The sequence below is a fragment of the Syngnathoides biaculeatus genome, chromosome 10, assembly GCF_019802595.1.
Source record: "Syngnathoides biaculeatus isolate LvHL_M chromosome 10, ASM1980259v1, whole genome shotgun sequence".
NCBI lineage: Eukaryota > Metazoa > Chordata > Actinopteri > Syngnathiformes > Syngnathidae > Syngnathoides > Syngnathoides biaculeatus.
Genome location: NC_084649.1, coordinates 15,307,708 through 15,326,800, shown reverse-complemented (window position 1 = coordinate 15,326,800; position 19,093 = coordinate 15,307,708). Strand labels below are relative to the sequence as shown.

At 46.6% G+C, this 19,093-nt stretch overlaps 2 protein-coding genes across 6 annotated transcripts; one reads left to right on the top strand and one right to left on the bottom strand.

Annotated features, from left to right (window-relative positions):
- Window positions 1-1,332: 1,332 nt before the first annotated feature.
- On the bottom strand, window positions 1,333-11,578 carry LOC133508130 (amphoterin-induced protein 1-like). 2 transcript variants are annotated; one of them, XM_061833905.1, is made up of 2 exons: window positions 11,385-11,578; window positions 1,333-3,175 (listed from the first exon to the last, which is right to left on the bottom strand). In XM_061833905.1, the coding sequence occupies exon 2, from the start codon at window positions 3,135-3,137 to the stop codon at window positions 1,650-1,652; it is 1,488 nt and encodes a 495-aa protein (XP_061689889.1). In that variant the 5' UTR covers window positions 3,138-3,175; window positions 11,385-11,578; the 3' UTR covers window positions 1,333-1,649. The 2 variants fall into 2 exon arrangements, with proteins under 2 accessions (XP_061689889.1, XP_061689890.1); XM_061833906.1 differs by lacking the exon at window positions 11,385-11,578 and adding an exon at window positions 3,449-3,634.
- Window positions 5,608-17,501, top strand: LOC133508131 (G-protein coupled receptor 61-like). 4 transcript variants are annotated; one of them, XM_061833909.1, is made up of 4 exons: window positions 6,844-7,322; window positions 11,927-12,077; window positions 12,524-12,813; window positions 13,633-17,501. In XM_061833909.1, exon 4 carries the CDS (start codon window positions 13,834-13,836, stop codon window positions 15,223-15,225), a length of 1,392 nt encoding a protein of 463 aa, XP_061689893.1. In that variant the 5' UTR covers window positions 6,844-7,322; window positions 11,927-12,077; window positions 12,524-12,813; window positions 13,633-13,833; the 3' UTR covers window positions 15,226-17,501. The 4 variants fall into 4 exon arrangements, with proteins under 4 accessions (XP_061689895.1, XP_061689894.1, XP_061689893.1 ...); XM_061833908.1 differs by having other exon boundaries at window positions 12,468-12,813; XM_061833911.1 differs by lacking the exons at window positions 6,844-7,322; window positions 11,927-12,077 and adding an exon at window positions 5,608-5,904.
- The last annotated feature ends 1,592 nt before the right edge of the window (window positions 17,502-19,093 follow it).

The window sequence follows — 19,093 nt, the reverse complement described above, 5'->3', positions numbered from 1 at the left end:
TGCTTACAACCAAGTGCGCTAACGCTGGCGCCGCATCACCGCATACACCGCAGGGTTGTAAGCGTGTGAAAAAAGTCTCGGCTTGTAGGCCGGAAATAACAGTATGTCTTTTCTTTAATCTAGCGTAGCTAATGAATTGAAACAGACAGTACAAAAGACAAATGTTATTTTACAAACCCACAGTGTAACATCAGTAGACTTGATAACATTAAAAGGCAACCCAAGCATCCATTTCTCCTGTCTGTGATGAAAAAAATAGCAGTAAAGAAGAACCATTTCACGTCTCGAGGGGGATTTTTAAACATCCTACGTGGTGATGCCACTGTTGTAATGCAGAGAAGAGGATGAATGGCGAAGTAGGGCTGAAGTGCTCAGTGGGAGTGAAAAGTAATAATGTTCCCAAATAAAACAGCAACACCACGGGCCTGAGCTCTTCACCAGGAATATTGCCAGTGACCTCTTAAATATTCCACGTGCTACTTGCCAAGCCCGCCCTCCGCTTCTGGGTCTATTTATACGAGCCGCCATAGAACCTGTAGCCTCAGTCCCGAGGTCACGTAATATCGCAGGCATTAAATTAACATTAAAAACGGCTGATGATGTCATCCTGATAGCATTTCATGCCTATGGTAAAATTAAACAAGTATTCTCAGGTTTGGAATGAGGCTATTTACATTGTGTTGCCTTTTGTATTGTAATAGTGACACATCTTAATATTTTATAATTCCTACAGAAGACATACATTCAATAGATTTTTTTTTTTTTACCTTTAATGTAAGGTTGCTACATTATAAGTAATAGAGCGTAGTCATCATGTCTTGTGAGTGCTTATAGACATGGATGATGCGTGCAAGGTCAACTCAGTGTTTGACATGAGCACCATGAATGCTTCGATGCTACAAAGGAGTTTTAGGGCCACATTGAAAAAAGTGCCCAAGTTGTACTATTATCATGATAATACGCAACGCTATCAGGGAAATAAACGAGGGAATAGCCGTAATACTAGAAAGGAATTACCACAAAAACCTAAAGTCAAGTCTGAGATAAGCATCCACAGTGTCTTTATTGGTAATACTCTATACTATTATATTTATCCTAAAAAAAATCATTCTGGTCCTAATGGAAAATGTATGTAAGGCAATGTAATGTAAAGTCATTGCTAAAAAATGTTTTGTCTGGTGAAATGATTTGAATTGTTGACAGATGTCATTTTAAAGATAGATTGCAAAGTTTTTGGCATTACTAAGGTACTTTTTTTTTTTTTTGAGAGCGTTTGTGTCAGGTTTTACTAATCTGCTGTCCGACTGCTTCTGCGGTGTCGGTGTCGGATGCGGCCCAAGCTTGCCTGCACGGTGACTGCGCTAATGCTTTTGTGGCTGTCTGGTTTGCTCAGGGTTGGGCGCTAATGCCCAGAACCTTTCAGGTTCTCTCTCATTTTGTGTCCCCTGAGCAAAGAAAGCTCCCTGGATGCCAATAACTGCCCGGTTGAGGAAGGAGGTTTGTCCGCGTTGCCCGGAATAAAGCATTCCGCCTGGATGATGAACAAACACAAGGAAGTCAAAGCATTCCCGTATCGGGTCTTTTGGGTAATTTGGACTCTTGCATCAAATGTATGCACAGTGGTTATGCAGGCTCTCTGTGGCAAACACTCACACCATCATTGGGGTGTCTGAGCTCACAGAACTGATGGAACCCTTTCTCTTTTTGTTCACCCCCTTCCAATCATCTCCACCTTTTGGGTTCAACCTCCCGTTCTGCTCCAGCGGGTCCTTGGTGTCATTGGGGAAGTCTTTGCCGCCCCCGTTCCCTCTTTCCGATCCGGTCTCCTGCTGGGTTTGGGGGATGCTGTCCGTGGAGGAGTTCAGACTCCCCGTCGGGTCATTCTTCTCCAGATTCTGACCTGGACAACAGGCGCAGCGGCAGGGGGTGAGGTAGAGGTAAATAAAAACCATCACTATGCTGATGAGGCACGCGATGAGGGTGGTGTACGCCGTCTTCAGGTTCTCTAAGCCGGCGGTCGAGGTGGTGTTAAAGACGACGACGGTGACGTAGAGGGTCTCGTTTAGGATGTCTCCGGTGGCGTAGCAGGTGTACACGCCCGAGTCGTCTTCCTTCAAAGGACCGAGCTGAAGGCTTCCATCCGGAAGCATCACGGCGCTCGTGTTTGTCGTAGACACCAGTAAGTTTCCTGGCAAGGCCCAGTTCTTGACCAAGTCTCTCTGCTTGGTGTCGCAGTCCAACACCACGACCTGCTCTAGATAGGCTTGCCTGTCCAAGATCTTGACCTCGCTGCAGTTCAAATACGCTCTGTCCAATTCCAAGGTGGACACTTTTCGTTTGGGCTGACCCGCAAGGACGCAAGTGTGCTCATCCTTGAAGTCCACGACGGAGCTGAGATCTTTAAGGTGCCACCGTGCGACCATGTCAAAAAGATCACAGCTGCACGGGAAGGGGTTGTTGTGGAAGTACAAGCCGTTTGTAATCCACGCAGGCAGCACTTGAAGCTCATGAAATGGCAGGGCTTTGATTCGGTTGGAGGAGACGTCCACCAGCGTGAGCGTCTCGATGCGGCTCCGCTCCTTCACCAGCTCCAGGGGGAAGCGTGAGATCAGATTCTGGCTCAGGTAGAGCTTCTGCAGGCTAGCCAGACCCGAGAAGGCGGCGGAGCGATCTATCTGCGAGATGCTGTTCTTATAAAGCAACAGCACCTGCAAGTCCTCCAGGGGCTCGAACATGTTCTCGTCCAGCTGGCGGAGCTCATTGGAAGACAAGTCCAGGTAGCGCAGCTTCGTCACATGCGCAAACGCCTCCGAGGAGAGGAAGGAGAGCCCGTTGTGGCTCAGCAGCAGCGTGTGGAGCCGACTCAGCTCGACGGGCGTCCATTCGGCTCGGAGTCTGCTGATGGAGTTGAAGCTGAGGTCCAGCACCGTCGTGTACTTCGGAAGAGGGACGGGGGCGCTGGTGAGATTCCCTCTGGAGCAGCCGATGATGTCGCTGGCGCACACGCAGGTCTTTTGGCAGTCCAGCGGGCCTCCCATGTACTGTCCGCTGGCGTGCGATGACAAAAGCAGAGGCGCCACCAGGAGAAAGATGCTCCTCCTCGGAGCCGACCGACGAGGTGTGAACAATCTCACCATTGTGTCAGTGCTCTTCGCAGTGCAGGTGAATCATGGAGCTGTGGAGATAATCCCAGTGATTACTTATTGATAATCGTGAGATTATATTTCAAAATCACGATGGCTGTAATAGTTGAACGGACAACACATTTTATTTCAAGACAAGAGTGCATCCAAAGCTACAGCATTTTTCTTTTTACAAAATTCCAACCAAAAATATCTCGCTATGCTATTCACGGCGTGAGCTGTTACCTATCTCGGCGAAAGGTAGAGTACACCCTGGATCGGTCGCCAGCCAATCCCAGGGCACATGTACACAAACAACCACTCACAAATCTTCAATGACATTGACGCTTTTGGGATGCGGGAGGATGCCGCAGTACCCGGAGAAACCCCAAGCAAGATAAATTGAGACTCAGACTTTAGGACTGTGAGGCAGACGTGTTAGCTGCAATCACAAGATATGAATACATAAATAAATAAACGTAAATAAATAAATGGGAAAATATTATATAGGAGCACACATTACTTGGTATCGTAATTTTGACTTTGCTTTTAACTTTGAATGAAATGCACCAAAATGCCAACATGTCCTGTTTTATACCCGTATGTACAAATGGCAATAAATCTTGTTTCTTATATTCTATGAATCTGAAATGCTGCACTGAAAGCATGATCTCGTGCTCTCGCACGAGATAACGTGTACAAAATGCAGTAAATGCATTCAGGCTTGCAGCAAAATCTGGGGTGCATTGCACCATGCAGGTCACAGCTCCAAAGTTCTGAAGCACATACACAGTCAATTGTTTCAAAAAGGGCACATGCGTTTGTCTATTTGTTATCTTCCTCCTGTCCCCCCTCCCTTTAATTTTACCAGAATGAAGCGGGGGGGGGGAAAATAACCATGTGCTGGTTTCCTTGCAGCGAGCAGACCAAAACAATGTCCCCCGGCTCCTTCAGTCTACAGGCTCCAAAGTCCGGCGGTGCGCTCCTGCACGGGACCGGGCGGTGTTCCTCGTCCTGCCCCCCCTCTGTGGCGAGTCCATCACTCAAGTGTGAGGAGCACGTGCAGCGCGTCAGCCTGTCCGCAGTCTTTATCGCAGAGGAGCCAAGGCAGTGTGTGATACAGTCCATCCGAGGAATGGCACGTAACCTCCTCTCTCTCTCTCTCTCTCTTTCTCTCTCTCTCTCTCTCTCTCTCTCTCTCTCTCTCTCTCTCTCTCTCTCTCTCTCTCTCTCTCTCTCTCTCACCCCCACGAGCACTTTAATTCAACACAAAATCTTGCAGTTCAACGTGATCATTTTGAAATTAAATTCAATCCATCCATCCATCCATCTATTTCTTTGCCACTTATCCTCACAAGGGTCTCGGGAGTGCTGGAGCCTATCCCAGCTATCAATGGGCAGGAGGTTGAACTGATTGCCAGCCAATCGCAGGGCACATAGAGACAAACAGTCGGACTCACAATCACACCGAGTGGCAATTTAGAGTGTCCAATTAATGTTGCATATATATATATATATATATATATATGTCAGAGGAAACGGGAGTGCCTGGGGAAAACCCATGCAGGCACGGTGTGAACATGCAAACTCCACACAGGTGGGTCCGGGAAAAAAAAAATACAAACTTGAACCCACAATTTCTGGACTGCGAGACAAATGTGCTTACCACTGTTTCATCGTGCTGCAGTTCCTATCATTTACTTGTGCTCAATGCTGACTCCATAAGATCTACCAGCTTTCCTGAATCTGGCACATTTTGATTACGTGGCAAGAAACGCAATTAATCGCGTGCCACAGCCATGGTTGAAAACTATAATTATGACTATGATAATGTTAGCTACTAATTATGTTTATTCAGCTAAAGCAAATATATATATATATGTATATATACATTTTTTTTTTGCCGCTTATCCTCACAGAGGTCGCGGGGCGTGCTGGAGCCTTTCCCAACTGTCAACCCACAGGAAGCGGGGTACAGCCTGAACTGGTTGCCAGCCAATCGCAGGTCACATGGAGACAGGCAACAGCAACACTCACAATCACACCAAGGGACGATTTAGAGTGTCTAATTCATGTTGCATGCTTTTGGAATGTGGGAGGAAACCGCAGTGCTCAGAGAAATCCCACGCAGGCACGGGGAGAACATGCAAACTCCACACCAGTGGGGCGTGATCAAACCCGGGTCCTCAGAACTGTGAGGCCAATGCTTTCCAGCTATGTATAGCCAAATAATGATGTTTGGTGGTAGTTGTTCTGATGATCAATATATGGAGCTGGTATAGATAGAGTAACAAAGATACATTATTTGTAGCACATAAGTGAAATTTCTCAATTAGCGACAGACTACCGCAAATTCAACCTTATTTAATGATGGGGGTTACGTCACTGTACGGAGGGGAGTCCGTTGTAAACCGACGTCAGCACAGCAAAGGGGAGGAATTGATTATTATTGAACTGCTTGGTGCGATTTCTTGGAAAAAAAAAAACATGGGGGGGGGGGGGTGATGTGCTCTGTAGATCATCTTGCATTTGCCATTATGTTGCAGGCAATGATGTCAGTCTAATGATGAAGACATTCCTCCTGGCCCATCTCGTTACTGTGGTGAAGGACGGGCCGGGCCGAGCCAGGCCGGGCGTGTGCGCGTGTGCTGCAGCAATCTTTGCTGGACGTGATGCGCATGCAGCTGCGTGTTTGTTGAATGTGAACGGAAAAAGTCTGCGACACGCATCTGAAAGCAGGGATGTCATGCGAACCGGCGGCGGTGGATGTGCCTCCTTCACAGTTGAGAGATTCGAGGATAACATCTGTGCGCCGGCCTTTTTGTGTGGAGTTAAATATGACTCGAAATTGCACGTTGGCTTGTACGCAGGTATGAATGTTGGTCTATATTTTCCCTGCGATTGTTTGACGAACCAGTCCAGGGTATGTACCGCCTCTCAGACAAATCAGATAACCCGTGACCATAATTATGAGATGCAATATTAAAAAAAATCTTTGATGGATGTTACAGTAGGCGGCATAGCGGATCAGATGGAAAGCGTTGGCCTCACAGTTCTGAGGTCCCAGGTTTGATGCCAGACCCGCCTGCATGGAGTTTGCATGTTCTCCCCGTGCCTGCGTGGGTTTTCTCCGAGCACTCCGGTTTCCTCCCACATCCCAAAAACATGCAACATTAATTGGACGCTCTAAATTGCCCCTAGGTGTGATTGTGAGTGCGGCTGTTGCCTGTCTCCATGTGCCCGGCGATTGGCTGGCAACCAGTTCAGGGTGTACCCTGCCTCCTGCCTGTTGACAGCTGGGATTGGCTCTAGCACTCCCCGTGGCCCTTGTGAGGATAAGTGGCTAAGATAATGGATGGATGTTACAGTCCATGCTCATTGGAGATAAATGTGGGAAGTGAGACATTATATCCAGCAGATGAAAAACAAAGTGTGCATGTAAGATTATTGGCACCCTTTGTTTTGTTCATTACCGCCACCTGTAGGTCTGGAGTGCAACAATCTCATGTTTCTTGGATTTGGAGGATGTTTATTGGACATCATGAAATTGTGCAATTGTGGTCTGCGGTCAGTACAAAAGTTGAAATCAAAGGCATATAAGTGTAAGAGCAGCGAGGAGATAAAACTGGAGCACTTGGTACTGTGACAGCATAAGCGCTGAAATGAAAGCCTCCCCGCCCGCCCCCCCAAAAAAGCCCTGCAGTAATTAGAATGGAGGCAAGTCTCGCCATGTCTGTATGGGATGGAACGAGGCAAGCCTTTAATTAAAAGATCAACATGTCTGTCACACAGGAGGATGGTAACGTAGTGAAGCGGACTTGCACCGTGCACATTCATCTTAAAGTTTTCTTTGCTAAATATTTCCATATATCACCCATTTGTTGTCAAATGACACCAACCTTAATTCTGCTGTCATCTTGCTTTGCCCAAATTCGTACTAATTTGTGTTTGGACTAGAAAGCTACAACACAGGGTGTCCCACAAGTACATTTTTATTTCAGGTATCGTTCATATCAATGTTAAGACTTCAGAATTTGATAGTTTTGGGGTATGCAGTTTTTCACATCATACGATTCGTCGTATCGTTGCTAGCCAAGTGACATTGAAGTTGCAAAATTGTCACCTGTTTTTCTCTTTCTTCAGTTCTGTGGCAGTTTGAGAAGTTTGAGAAGCTTTTTGGCCATCGCGCCGCTCTAGCATGTGAGTCTGATTTTGGCAATATTGTTTTCTACACGTGTAATTATAATTCCTTGGACGAATTAAGCAACATCTTTTGAATACTATCTTTTCGATAATCTACGAAAGACTTGGGCTTGCCGAGCCTATTTTTAAAAATCCAGGATTTTTTTTCCCTCCCACTGTAACTACGGGAGCCTGTGAGGCATAAATGTTAATAACGCTGCCCCCACAAACTTGCTCACATGAATTCCATCCTTGCTCCATTTGTTTTGCGTCACAAAATCACAAATCTCAACTGCTGTCATCCAGTAGGTGTTATGTGGACTCGAGTGTGTGAAAAGTAATGAACCGCCCACCATTAACAACGGAACGTATTTAATTTTGATTATCCTTCCACACGCAGAACGGTTGTCACCATATTCCGGATGTAAATGATGACTCCGCGCTCACATCACAATGAATGTGACCTCTAAATTTGAATTTGACTGATGTTTTATGTGCATAGTCATCATTTCACCACCTGTCTTCCTGCTGGCGTTTGTGTTTTGACGTCGGCCACGCCAAAGCCGTACTGTACTGTACTGTACTGTACTGGACCGTACTGCGTTCCACTCAGTAGCTCGGATTGATTTAGCCGGCGGCCTTGCTGAAGGGCATTACGCCGTCAGGAGATTGATGCTCCTCTCGTGAATTATAAACGAGCCGGGCCAAGCGGGTTAAAGTCATATCAAACGCGGTCGTGCCGTCGACGCTGGAAGGCTCCGGAAAAAAACGCTCACAGCTAGTCAGAACTCAAATCTCGTCCGCCGTCTTCTTGCAACTCAATGGCCTCTTTTGGGCTCACCTGGTCTATTATTCGCGTTCTCTTTGGTTGTAGTTTACACTGCTGTAGGTGTGTGCTGCATCATATTGGGAGGTGTTTGGAATATTTCGGTTACCTTCATGTAAATACGCGAGATGCAAAAGTCAAGACACCTCCAAATATAATGCAGTACACTTCAACACCACCGTGAGCTACGACCTCGTTCACCAGGCAGTGTCAATCAAAACGGATCATTGTTATATGAAATTCACGAGAATAATTGGACACCTAACATTATTTTATCAATATACTGCCTTCTGTAGATAGTATACTACATTACTACTACAACAAAACAATTTTAATGCTCTGTACACTACGTAGTGTGGAATATATGGGATACAGCGACCCCATGTGGCACATCGAGGAAGACTTTGTTTTCTTTGTACTAGTAATATAATCCATCATATCCATCCATCCATTTTCTTCACTGCTTATCCTCACGAGGGTCGCGGGGAGTGCTGGAGCCTATCGCAGCTGTCAACGGGCAGGAGGCGGGGTACACCCTGAACTGGCTGCCAGCCAATCGCAAGGCACATGTTTATTATTATTGTTATTTTTTGGAACGTGGGAGGAAACCGGAGTTGCCAGAGGAAACTCACGCAGGCACAGGGAGAACATGCAAACTCAACACAGGCGAGTCCGGAATTGAACCCGGACCTCAGAACTGTGAGACCAATGCTTTACCAGCTGAGCCACCTTGCCACCAGAAAGCAACTATCCACCTCATATTGCATGGTGAATCAGCTGGTAAAGCGTTGGCCTCACAGTTCTGACGTCCCGGGTTCAATCCCGGACCTGCCTGTGTGGCGTTTGCATGTTCTCCCCGTGCCTGTGTGAGTTTACTCCGGACACTCCTCTCAAAAACATGCAACATTAATTGGACACGCTAAATTGCCCCTAGGTGTGATTGTGAGTGTGGTTGTTTGCCTCCATCTGCCCTGCGATTGGCTAGCAACCAGTTCAGGGTGTACCCCGCCTCCTCCTGCCCTTTCACTGCCGGGATAGGCTCCAGCACTCCCTGCGACCCGTGTGAGGATAAGTGGCAAAGAAAATGGACAGATGGATGGACTCAGTACTCAAAGTTTTCCTACTTAGAGGCTTGAAATCTGGTCACCCGAATTTCTTGATCTTATGTACATCACTAGCGATGATGGCACCGTGTCCTCTGGCAAGTGGGTCTTCTACACGGAGGCAACCAATCGGAGCAAAGGGGGCGGTCCTCGTCAAAGAGTGACCATGCGAACACAAAACTGGGTCAAACACAAGTAGACCTGTGACACCTACGGGTTCAACACTGGATGACTTGGATTTGATCCAGTTAGCCTTACTTTATCAAAAATGTTCATTCATGTAAGATGACCTAAACCTAGCATTTTTTTTTTCGCTGCATTGCAAACCTTCTCGCTGGAGAGTCTCCAAGGCAACATTCATTGCTTTACTATTTATCTCCAGCAACTTTTTACATTTTTAACAGACATTCATCATGTGATACACCTCCTTCTCGTGCGTGTGTGTGTGTGCGTGTATCACACTCATCAAATGATCCACACAATAATCCTGCCAGTTGTCCGTTTTTTGTTTGTCCTACCCATCTCCCCCCCCCCTTCCCCCCCCCCCCCGATAATGTTATCATACAATAAGCAGGTCAATATTATCCCACTCGGGGCACCTGCGCCGCATCTGTGCTGACTGTTTGTTTGCGTAGGCGTCCATAAATCCGTTTCGGTAAATGCGACGGCACGAGCGCGTGCGAGGAACAGCTGACATCGGCGTCGCTCGTCGCGATCGGCAGCCGCGGCGCTCCGGGGTTCGCGCGGCGGCCTCTTGCTATTTCGGAGTGCGAACGTGGAGTCTATTTTCACGGTTGCCACGGAAACCATTGTATTTGTGGCGCCGATGATGGGTGCTGCCAGGCGAGCTTGGAATCTTGCTATTTTTGTCATGAGTCAACAGTGCACACCTCACACTCGCTTATGTGCGGACACACACACACACACACACACACACCACACACACACACACGCATTTTGCACATAGTATGCATCAACATGGTTGAGCAAATTACATTGTGAGTGCATGCAATTGATATTTTATTATCAATAGTGATAATATGGGGGCCAATTTTGGTAATTTCCAACTATTGTGAGAAATTCTCCATTTTAACTTTGGTCTGAAAATAATTTATTCAATACATACTTTGTCTTGTAATATTCTCTGTGGTGCATCAAGTTTAGGAGACATTTATTTTCACTTTGCATACTTTAAGGCACAGGTGTCAAACTCAAGGCCCGGGGGCCAGATCCGGCCCGCCACATGATTTTAATGTGGCCCGCGAAAGCAAATCATGTCTGTCAACTTCCGCATTTCTTGTTTAAATCTGTACCAAAATTTCAAATTGTCATACCATAAATCATAACGTTGAGGTATTTCAAGTGGTTTTTACATAACCAAACATCAACAATAGTTGAAAACCCCATTACTCTTGATTTCTGATTCCAAAAGTAATTCATAAATTTCGCGTGTCAATATGATGAGGCGATAAACAATTTTTATGGTTTCCCAGTCATAACGGCCCTCTGAGGGAAACCGGAACTACAATGTGGCCCGTGACAAAAATGAGTTTGACACCCCTGAGTTTACGGGGTACACACCAATGGTTGGAGATATTTGAAATTGTATAAATGTTTTTGAATCATAGTTTGTAAGATATTCATGGTTTCGACTACTTATATAGGCAACCAAAGAAATTTTAGGAGAGGGTTCATTATTCGCCAGAGTTCGTGAGTGGGGGGGGTCAGCGTCGGGCCCTACCCTCTGCAAATGCTGGGCCTCCACTTCATAAATCCATAAATTTGCCCTCATTGCATAACAACTACTGCATCACTGAAAGGAGGGCCGGAAATATAATACGGTGTCATATTTGAACCACAAGAGCCGCGTCGTCACTCTGGCATTATTCTGAGAATCTTATTAGTGACTGAGATTAATTACTCGGTGCGTGTGGGTTGTTACATGCATGTTTAAAGAGGTGCAAGGTGTGATTATTGTTAAATGCAAATGGTTGGGCGACCTTACAAATGCAAATTGGGGGGTAAAATACCCATCCAGTTGGTAGGAAGATAGTCGTATCCATAATCGGCCAGATTTCATTGTCCCTTTGTAGATAGAGCATTGAGACGGACTGTATATGAAAAGGATCACCGTGGCAACAGGAGCCTCACTTGGAGAAGCTGGGATGGAGGAGGCTGAAGGCTGGACTCATCACTTCCGTCACCTTCTCGATAAATCTTATGCTGGGGGCGGCGCCCATCCGTGGAGCTGCTGGCCAAATAACCGCCGGAAGACACGGGATAGAGAGAAATTCAGCCATTGTAATGTTGAAATCCATGTAGAAGAGCAAGAATATTAAAGTCGGAAAATGCACATTCTTTAAATGTTCTCTATTATACGTGAATAGGACAAATCATATATATATATATATATACATATATATATATATATAACCAAAATAATTAGTCATGATACCTAACTGTGCTGTTATTAACTCAAAAAATCCATCCATCCATCCATTTTCTTACTTATCCTCACAAGGGTCGCGGGGAGTGCTGGAGCCTGCCCCAGCTGTCAACGGGCAGGAGGTGGGGTACACCCTGAACTGGTTGCCAGCCAATGGCAGGGTACAAGGAGACAAACAGGGGCACTCACAATCACAACTGGGGCAATTTAGGGTGTCCAATTAATGTTGCATCTTTTTGGAATGTAGGAGGAAACCGGAATGCCCGCAGGAAACCCACGCAGGCACGGGGAGAACATGCAAACTCCACACAGGCGGGTTCGGGATTGAACCCGGGACCTCAGAACTGTAAGGTCAACGCTTTCCAGCTGTACCACCGTGAGGGCAACTCAAAATATGTGTATGTCAAATCATCTTTTCTCATTGAAAAAAATAGAAATGCAACCCTTTCCCAAAAAGGGGAACAAAAGTAACACAGAAAACGTCTTGGCAATGTTGTGTGTTTGTATTAAACACACAATGCGGAATTCTCGCTTCGACATTAAATCTGAGGTAGGAGTGGCAATAAACAGCTTGACACTCTGTTTTGAATAATAATAATAATAATAATATACTGTTATAATAATAGTGATAATAATTATTATTATAACAGTAATATTATAGTATAATAACAGTATAACAACGGCCTAATAACGGTATCACAGTACTGAAATAAACTGACCTTTTTTTTGGGGGGGGGGGGTGCATGTGTGAATGTACTTCAATTCGGAATCAAAGTACTGTTCCGCAGACCCCAGACTTGCGTAATTCCTGTGATGAGTTCAGCACGAACCCTTTGGACGCTAGGACCGTGTGGAGAGGCAACGCTGAGGTCCTCCCTGCAACCATGAGAAGGAGGAGAGGAGGGGGAGAGAGGAGAGTGGGCTGCCTGCCTGCCTGGCGTCTTTGCTCACATTCCCATCAGCATCTTTTGGACGCGACCACGTCCGCGGTCGACCAGGATGCACAACGCAGAAGAAGGGACGAAGGCGGCTGCGTTCAGCGCCGGCACATGACGCTACTTGAGTGGGAGATGCACCACATTCTCATCCTTCAACCCAAAACCAGTAGCAGTGTGAGGAAATATTCTTATGCAGGTACATCATGCTCTATCTACCCCCCCCCCACACCTCCACCCCCTCCCCATCTATTTGCTTTACACCCCAACATTTGTTTCTCCACTCATATTAAAATTAGGAGAGAAAATGACTAAACTAAATGCATGATGACAGAAATAACGCCTTGCTTTACACAGTGGGTGTCATGTATTAATGATTAACATATAAATGAGTGGGTGGTAAGACATGACTAATAAACCTGGCAGGAGGGTAAAAAAAAAAAAACTGAATCGGGGCACCCTGTTGTTTGATTTTGCCATGTATTGGTTACTGGAGGCAATCACTGTGGAATTAATTCCCCAATTCAATTCCCGGTGTTCTAATCACGAACAGTTCCGGGTTTTTCTTGGCCAGACACCAGTAGAATCCCACGTACTGTATCTTTGTGCTAACTTAGTTTGGAGACACGTCTGCATTGGCATGCGATGGAAAGTGCTTTCAACACATAGACAACACACTCTCCAGACACTTCATTGGGCAGTGTCTAATTAAAATCCAATAAAGGACTCGTATTAATGGAAAAAAGTGTTTATCAAAGAAGGCTCGCCAGGGATTTAGCTGACCTCTAAAATATATGTATATATATATATGTATGTATGTGTATATATTGTAGTTTTTTTTTGTAAGTGGAGATAGCCCTTTCTGGATTGCTTTTGCAGTGATTCAACGGGGATTGTGTAATTCATACTGGCTGCCATTGTGTCGCTAAAATGAGATTTCTTGTAATAGTTCATCTGAGGATTGACTTTGGACGATCCCAGAAGAGGTGAAACTCACAGTTTTGTTGTGTTTCATCAGGTGTGCTGGCAAATGTGAGGATTTTATCCATGAAAAGGGTTGTTAAAAAGCTCCCCGACCATCGGACCAGCCGCCTGACGACTGCGGGGCAACCCCCCGCCTACTTCCCGAGCCTCCGTCGTCCGACCGCACTTCCTGGCTGTGAAGGATGGGTGATGGGCCAGTGACGGACCCTGCCTGCCCTCCTCGTCCCAACCTCCGATGGAGTCAATGTGGAACTCCTCCCGCCGGCCTCCGGAGCTCCCGTCCAACATGTCTACCTCCGCTCTGGCTGAGGGCTGGCCTCCGTCCCAGTGGCTAGCCCTGGCGGCCATGCTGCTCATGGATCTGCTCGCCGTGGTGGGCAACGTGGCCGTCATGGCGGTCATCGCCAAGGTCCCGCAGCTCCACAAGTTTGCCTTTGTCTTCCACCTGTGCTTGGTGGACCTGCTGGCGGCCTTGGTGCTGATGCCCCTCGGCATGATCTCCGGCCGAGCCTTTTTCGGGGAGGCCCTGTGCCGGAGTTACCTCTTTCTCAGCGTGTTCCTGGTCAGTGCCGCCATCCTCTCCATCTCGGTCATCAACGTGGAGCGCTATTATTATATCATACACCCCATGCGCTACGAGGTGAAGATGACCGTCGGCCTGGTGGTTTCAGTGCTGGCGGGGATTTGGGTCAAAGCCTTGGCCATGTCTGCTTTGCCGCTGCTCGCCTGGATCCTGCAAGGCACGAGGACTCCTCTTCTGGAGGCTAGCGGGGGAGGCGGGAGCATCCCATCTCCTCCCGTACAGGGTCAGAGGCGCTGCTCACTCCACTGGACGGGGGGTGGCTCGAACCGCCTGGCGTTCATGGTCCTCTTCACGCTGCTTTACTTCCTCTGTCCGCTGCTGGTCATTTTCGTGGTGTACTGCAACATGTTCAAAGTGGCCCGGGTAGCCGCCATGCACCACGGGCCACTCCCCACTTGGACGGACACGCCTCGTCGTCAGAGGTCGGAGTCGCTCAGTAGCCGCTCCACGATGGTCACCAGCTCTGGGACGGGGACTGGGACCGGAAGGGAGACCCCGGCGCGGGCCTTTGGAGGAGGGAAGGCGGCAGCGGTGTTGGCGGCGGTCGGCGGCCAATTTCTGTGCTGCTGGCTGCCCTACTTTGCTTTCCATCTGTATTCTGCCCTGGCTGCCAGCCCTCCGGCCGCGTTGGCGTCTCTGGAGGAGGCAGTCACCTGGATCGGTTACTTCTGCTTCACCTCCAACCCCTTCTTCTACGGCTGTCTCAACAGACAGATCCGGGAGGAGCTGGGCAAACATCTCCCGTGCCTGTTTCGCCGAGCGGGGCTGGAGGTGGAGGACAGGCTGCCCAGCCGCGAAGGCTCCATCGAGGAAAATTTCCTCCAGTTTCTTCAGGGCACCGGCTGCAACTTGGAACCTCAGAACTCGCACAGCACCTCCAGTCCCAAGGGGGAAGCCTGCCGCCCCCTGGCTCAGTCCCAAGCGTCTGAGCCAGTTCATCCACTACCTGTTGATTTTCGTATACCCGGACAGATCGCTGAGGAGACATTTGAATTTATCGAGACGGATCAGGTGAAAAACAACCACATAGAAACAGACCCTTAAATCTTTTTTTTTTCAGGGGTAATTGCATCGAAGACATCATGAAAGGTGTTTTATAACATGCTGTGACATTATTGTCAAATGAGCGCAAATAGCAGATGCATAGAATATTTTGCATATTTTTACAAACATGCAGATTTTCAGTTTTGAATGTCACAAAGAGGTTTACCTAGTCTGGTATTTTGGTTACCTCAAAATATTAGCTGTGAGCTGAATAATAATCATTTATTTTATTGGTACGCTGCAGTTTACAGCACTCCAAACTAGCAAATAGTTAAATTTATACCTCGCTGACTGTATCTGAGCATTATCTTTTAAAACAGCAGAAGTTTTGAAACCGTTCTTCAATTAGATCGCCTTAAAGTCCCTGTAAAGTGAAACTATCTTCTCAAGTTGACACAGCACAGAGAAGACTGTTGGTAAAGACTGCAAAATTTCAGTGATGAAAAAAAAATCAAGTATATAAAATGAGACTGCAAAATCGAGAAAAATGAAGACCTTCTCACTGCTCTGGAATCCTTTGGGCGTGTCCACTGGAAGTGGTCAATTTCAACAAAACCATGTACTGCTCAACTGTCAATCAACTACCACTAAAATTGGATGCTACATCCTTTAATATCCTTCTACACCCACAGAAAATTATATTCTCGGTGTGAAAATATAGCCACTTATAGCTTTCTGTGTGTGGAATGTATCCCTCTTTTCCATACCAGGACAACGGACCACTCCAAAGCGGACAAGCTAGCATAAAGCCCTGTCGACCTTCTGGCTGTCATGTCAGATTTATGTTTTTTTTTTCTTTTGCCTCACGCTTCCTGGTTCTCTCTGTGTTGTGCGTGGACTCATGGCTGACAATGAGGCGCTCTAAAGCAGCCTCGCCAGCAGGCTATCCGAAGGGAAGTTGCATTTTCCGAGTATTGGCGAAACCAGCTAGCTAACGGGACATCACATTAATGTTGAAAAAACGCTGCTGCAAGTGTGTTTCGCCAGTTCTAATATATAGGGGAGGGGCCAACTCATACTGGACTCTAAAGTGAGTCAGGTGGGGCCGTTTTAGCCATGTCCAAAGGAATCGGGAGAAGTGAAACGGTCAAAAGGAGTTTATAGCTGTATCTCCACAGCTGTGTAGGCCATAGTTCTCAGTCTTTGGACATTTTCAACAATTATCTTCAAAAATGTTCCGTATTACTGTATGTATTTCGAAATGGATTCACTTTACAGGGTCGTCTTTAAAATTTGCAGTCGTGGCCAGTCGACGTAGTTCTCTAGATTGTATTGCACTTTGCCACATTAGTTTTCCTCAAAATTTTTGAAAATGTGTGAAAATGAACACGTATTAAAACTAAGACTTAGACAAAGATTGAACCTTTTCAAAAGTTTAGGCAATAGGGAAATTAATTTTTAATCGTTGCTAAATAATTTTTAAAAAAGGCCGCATTTTTGCAGGATTTTCAAATCCGTCCAATGAATGACAAGAATCTTTGAAAAACGTTTTTCCCTTATGCCGGTCTCAAAGTAGACATCAAGCGGAGATGTTTGCCTTTAATCATTAGCGCTCTAAATTTCCTCAAATCAGCCCAGCACAGATTGTGCAACCCACTTCTCATGAAATTGCTGCAGTTTGCTGTTTTATTGTTTGTTTGATTTCATTTCGATCAGTGAGCCGGACTTGTTCTGAACTCATCTCGCTTGGCGACGTATTAGAAATCGAGCCTATCTCGATGCACAGCATTTGATCAGTATTGTTACATTCTTTTCAATTGTTTCACCTGCTAATTTATGTGTGTGGTAGACTCGTAAGTGTGGTTTTGTGTATATCGTACCGCTTGACACGACCTTTTTAATTTTTTTTATCTGTGGGTGTTCAGTACATGTTTTGAATTTGATTTCAAGGAGCCTGGAATGTTTTGAACCAGCTGCCGCCTTCTTTGTGAGTCGTGGAGATTGTCATCATGGAGGAGAAATGTATTTAGTTTCTTTCTTTTCCCTCATCAGGTTTTCTGTACATGATAAACCTTGAATTGTGATAAAGAAATGATCGAAAGAGCGGGTGCTTCACTACCATGGATACAGGGTTACCAAAATATTCTGTGAGAGGTCTCAAATTAGGAATGATGTACATCGTGTATTAACATTCCAAATTGTGAATGACGTGGATTGTTTACAACAGGGAGTTTATTTTTAATTTGATTTTATATATCGTCTTTAAAGTGAAAGAATAGGCTGCATGCGTGTAGAAGATACACAGCTAAAAGTTCAGCGAGAGCTACGGTTGTAATAAAGAGTTTGTATGTTTTTAAAAGAACGTTGATGTGTTCTCATGATTGCGGGTCAACGGGCTCGATCTCAAACAGCCCTGCTAAATATTCATCCATTCACTTTCTTGTGCTTATCAGACGGAGCGGGGGAAATCTAGACCTCCCTGTCTCTGACCACCACCTCCACTTCCCCCACGGGTACACCAAAGTAATCTCAGGCCAGCTGGGAGATGTAAATGGCCCAGGGTGACTAAGGTCTACCGGAACATCTCTATCTGAATGGAATTGCCGAAACTAAAAAAACAATGTGGCCATCAAGAGGGAGGACGGTAAAATGACCGCACAATCGCAACATCTTACTTTCTGTTACATTCTTGAGCTTTTGATCGCTTCTGGCACTAGTTGGGGTGAGGAACCTGGATGCACCAACTGACCTTCAGGACTCAACTCTCTTCACTCTGACCTAAGGACTGCTGGCGCTGTACCAATCTGCCTATTGATATCCTGATCCATCCAGCCCAAACAAAATAAAGTTCTGCACGAGGCACAACTTTGCTCCTGAAGAGGAGGTTGTAATCCACAAATTTAACAGACGATTAGGGTTGAAACTGCTAGCGGCAGTCGTTGGATTGATGAAGTGTCGCGACTGCAACTAGCCTCTTTTAACAGATTTTTGTTTTATCTCTGCGGGGTGCCCATCCGCCCTCCTCAAGAGGCAAAACAGAAAGCGAGAAGCCACTTTTTTCAACAGCTACCCAAACTGTCACGACCAGAACACGCGTTGGACCCAAATGCACAACTCGGGAGACGTAGAGACGGTTCGGGAAACGTTTTTTGTCAGTCCAGTGTCGGGGATCAAACGGGCAGTCCACGGAAGCAGCAGTAACAAAGTCGTCAAGCATGAGAGACAGGTCAGTAGGCAGGCGGGGGTCGGTACACGGGAGAGCAGGAACAGAATCAGGAGAGTCCAGGAAGGAGGCACGAGGCAACGATCTGGCAAAGGCCAGACCGTACGAGGAGTCCTATTTGTATCATTCGTGATTACATGGTACGAGGCGCGGGTGTGCACCTCACTGATTGCTGACGGGGCGTGCCGCGTCGGGGCCCGGTGCAGCCAGGACAAGGACCGGCAGGGCCATGACACAAACATGACTTGGAAGAGACAGGTTCACATGGTTCCCAGTTCCGACCCAGCAAAGGTGGAATGGTGGAGCAACTGGTTAGAACATTGGCCTCACAGTTCTGAGGTCCTGGATTTCTAATCCGGGCCCAACTTCTAGAAATCTTTGGCTTGTTAACTATCATCTCTGCATTTGTGCTACGTGTTTTACTGTTTGGAACACTATTTGAGAGTAGGCCGTACAGTGACCAGTTTTACAGTACTTTAGTGTTACATGAGACACGTACATTTCCCAGGAAGGATGACGAAGCTTCTGTGTTCCAATATGGAGGATGGCAGAGCGTGGCAATCCTCACAGCCCGACGAATCCAGCGATGGACCTCAGTCAACTCGCCCCCAGATTCGCCAGGCTCCGCCATCTCCATGGCAATTATTACCTCGTGACATTTCTCTGTGCTGCTGTGGGTGGTGGGAGGAGCCTGGTCTTTTGGGA

What these genes read in the sequence shown, in the direction of transcription:
- LOC133508130 (XM_061833905.1), bottom strand. Translation starts at nt 3,137, where the DNA reads ATGGTGAGATTGTTCACACCTCGTCGGTCGGCTCCGAGGAGGAGCATC.
- LOC133508131 (XM_061833911.1), top strand. Translation starts at nt 13,834, where the DNA reads ATGGAGTCAATGTGGAACTCCTCCCGCCGGCCTCCGGAGCTCCCGTCC.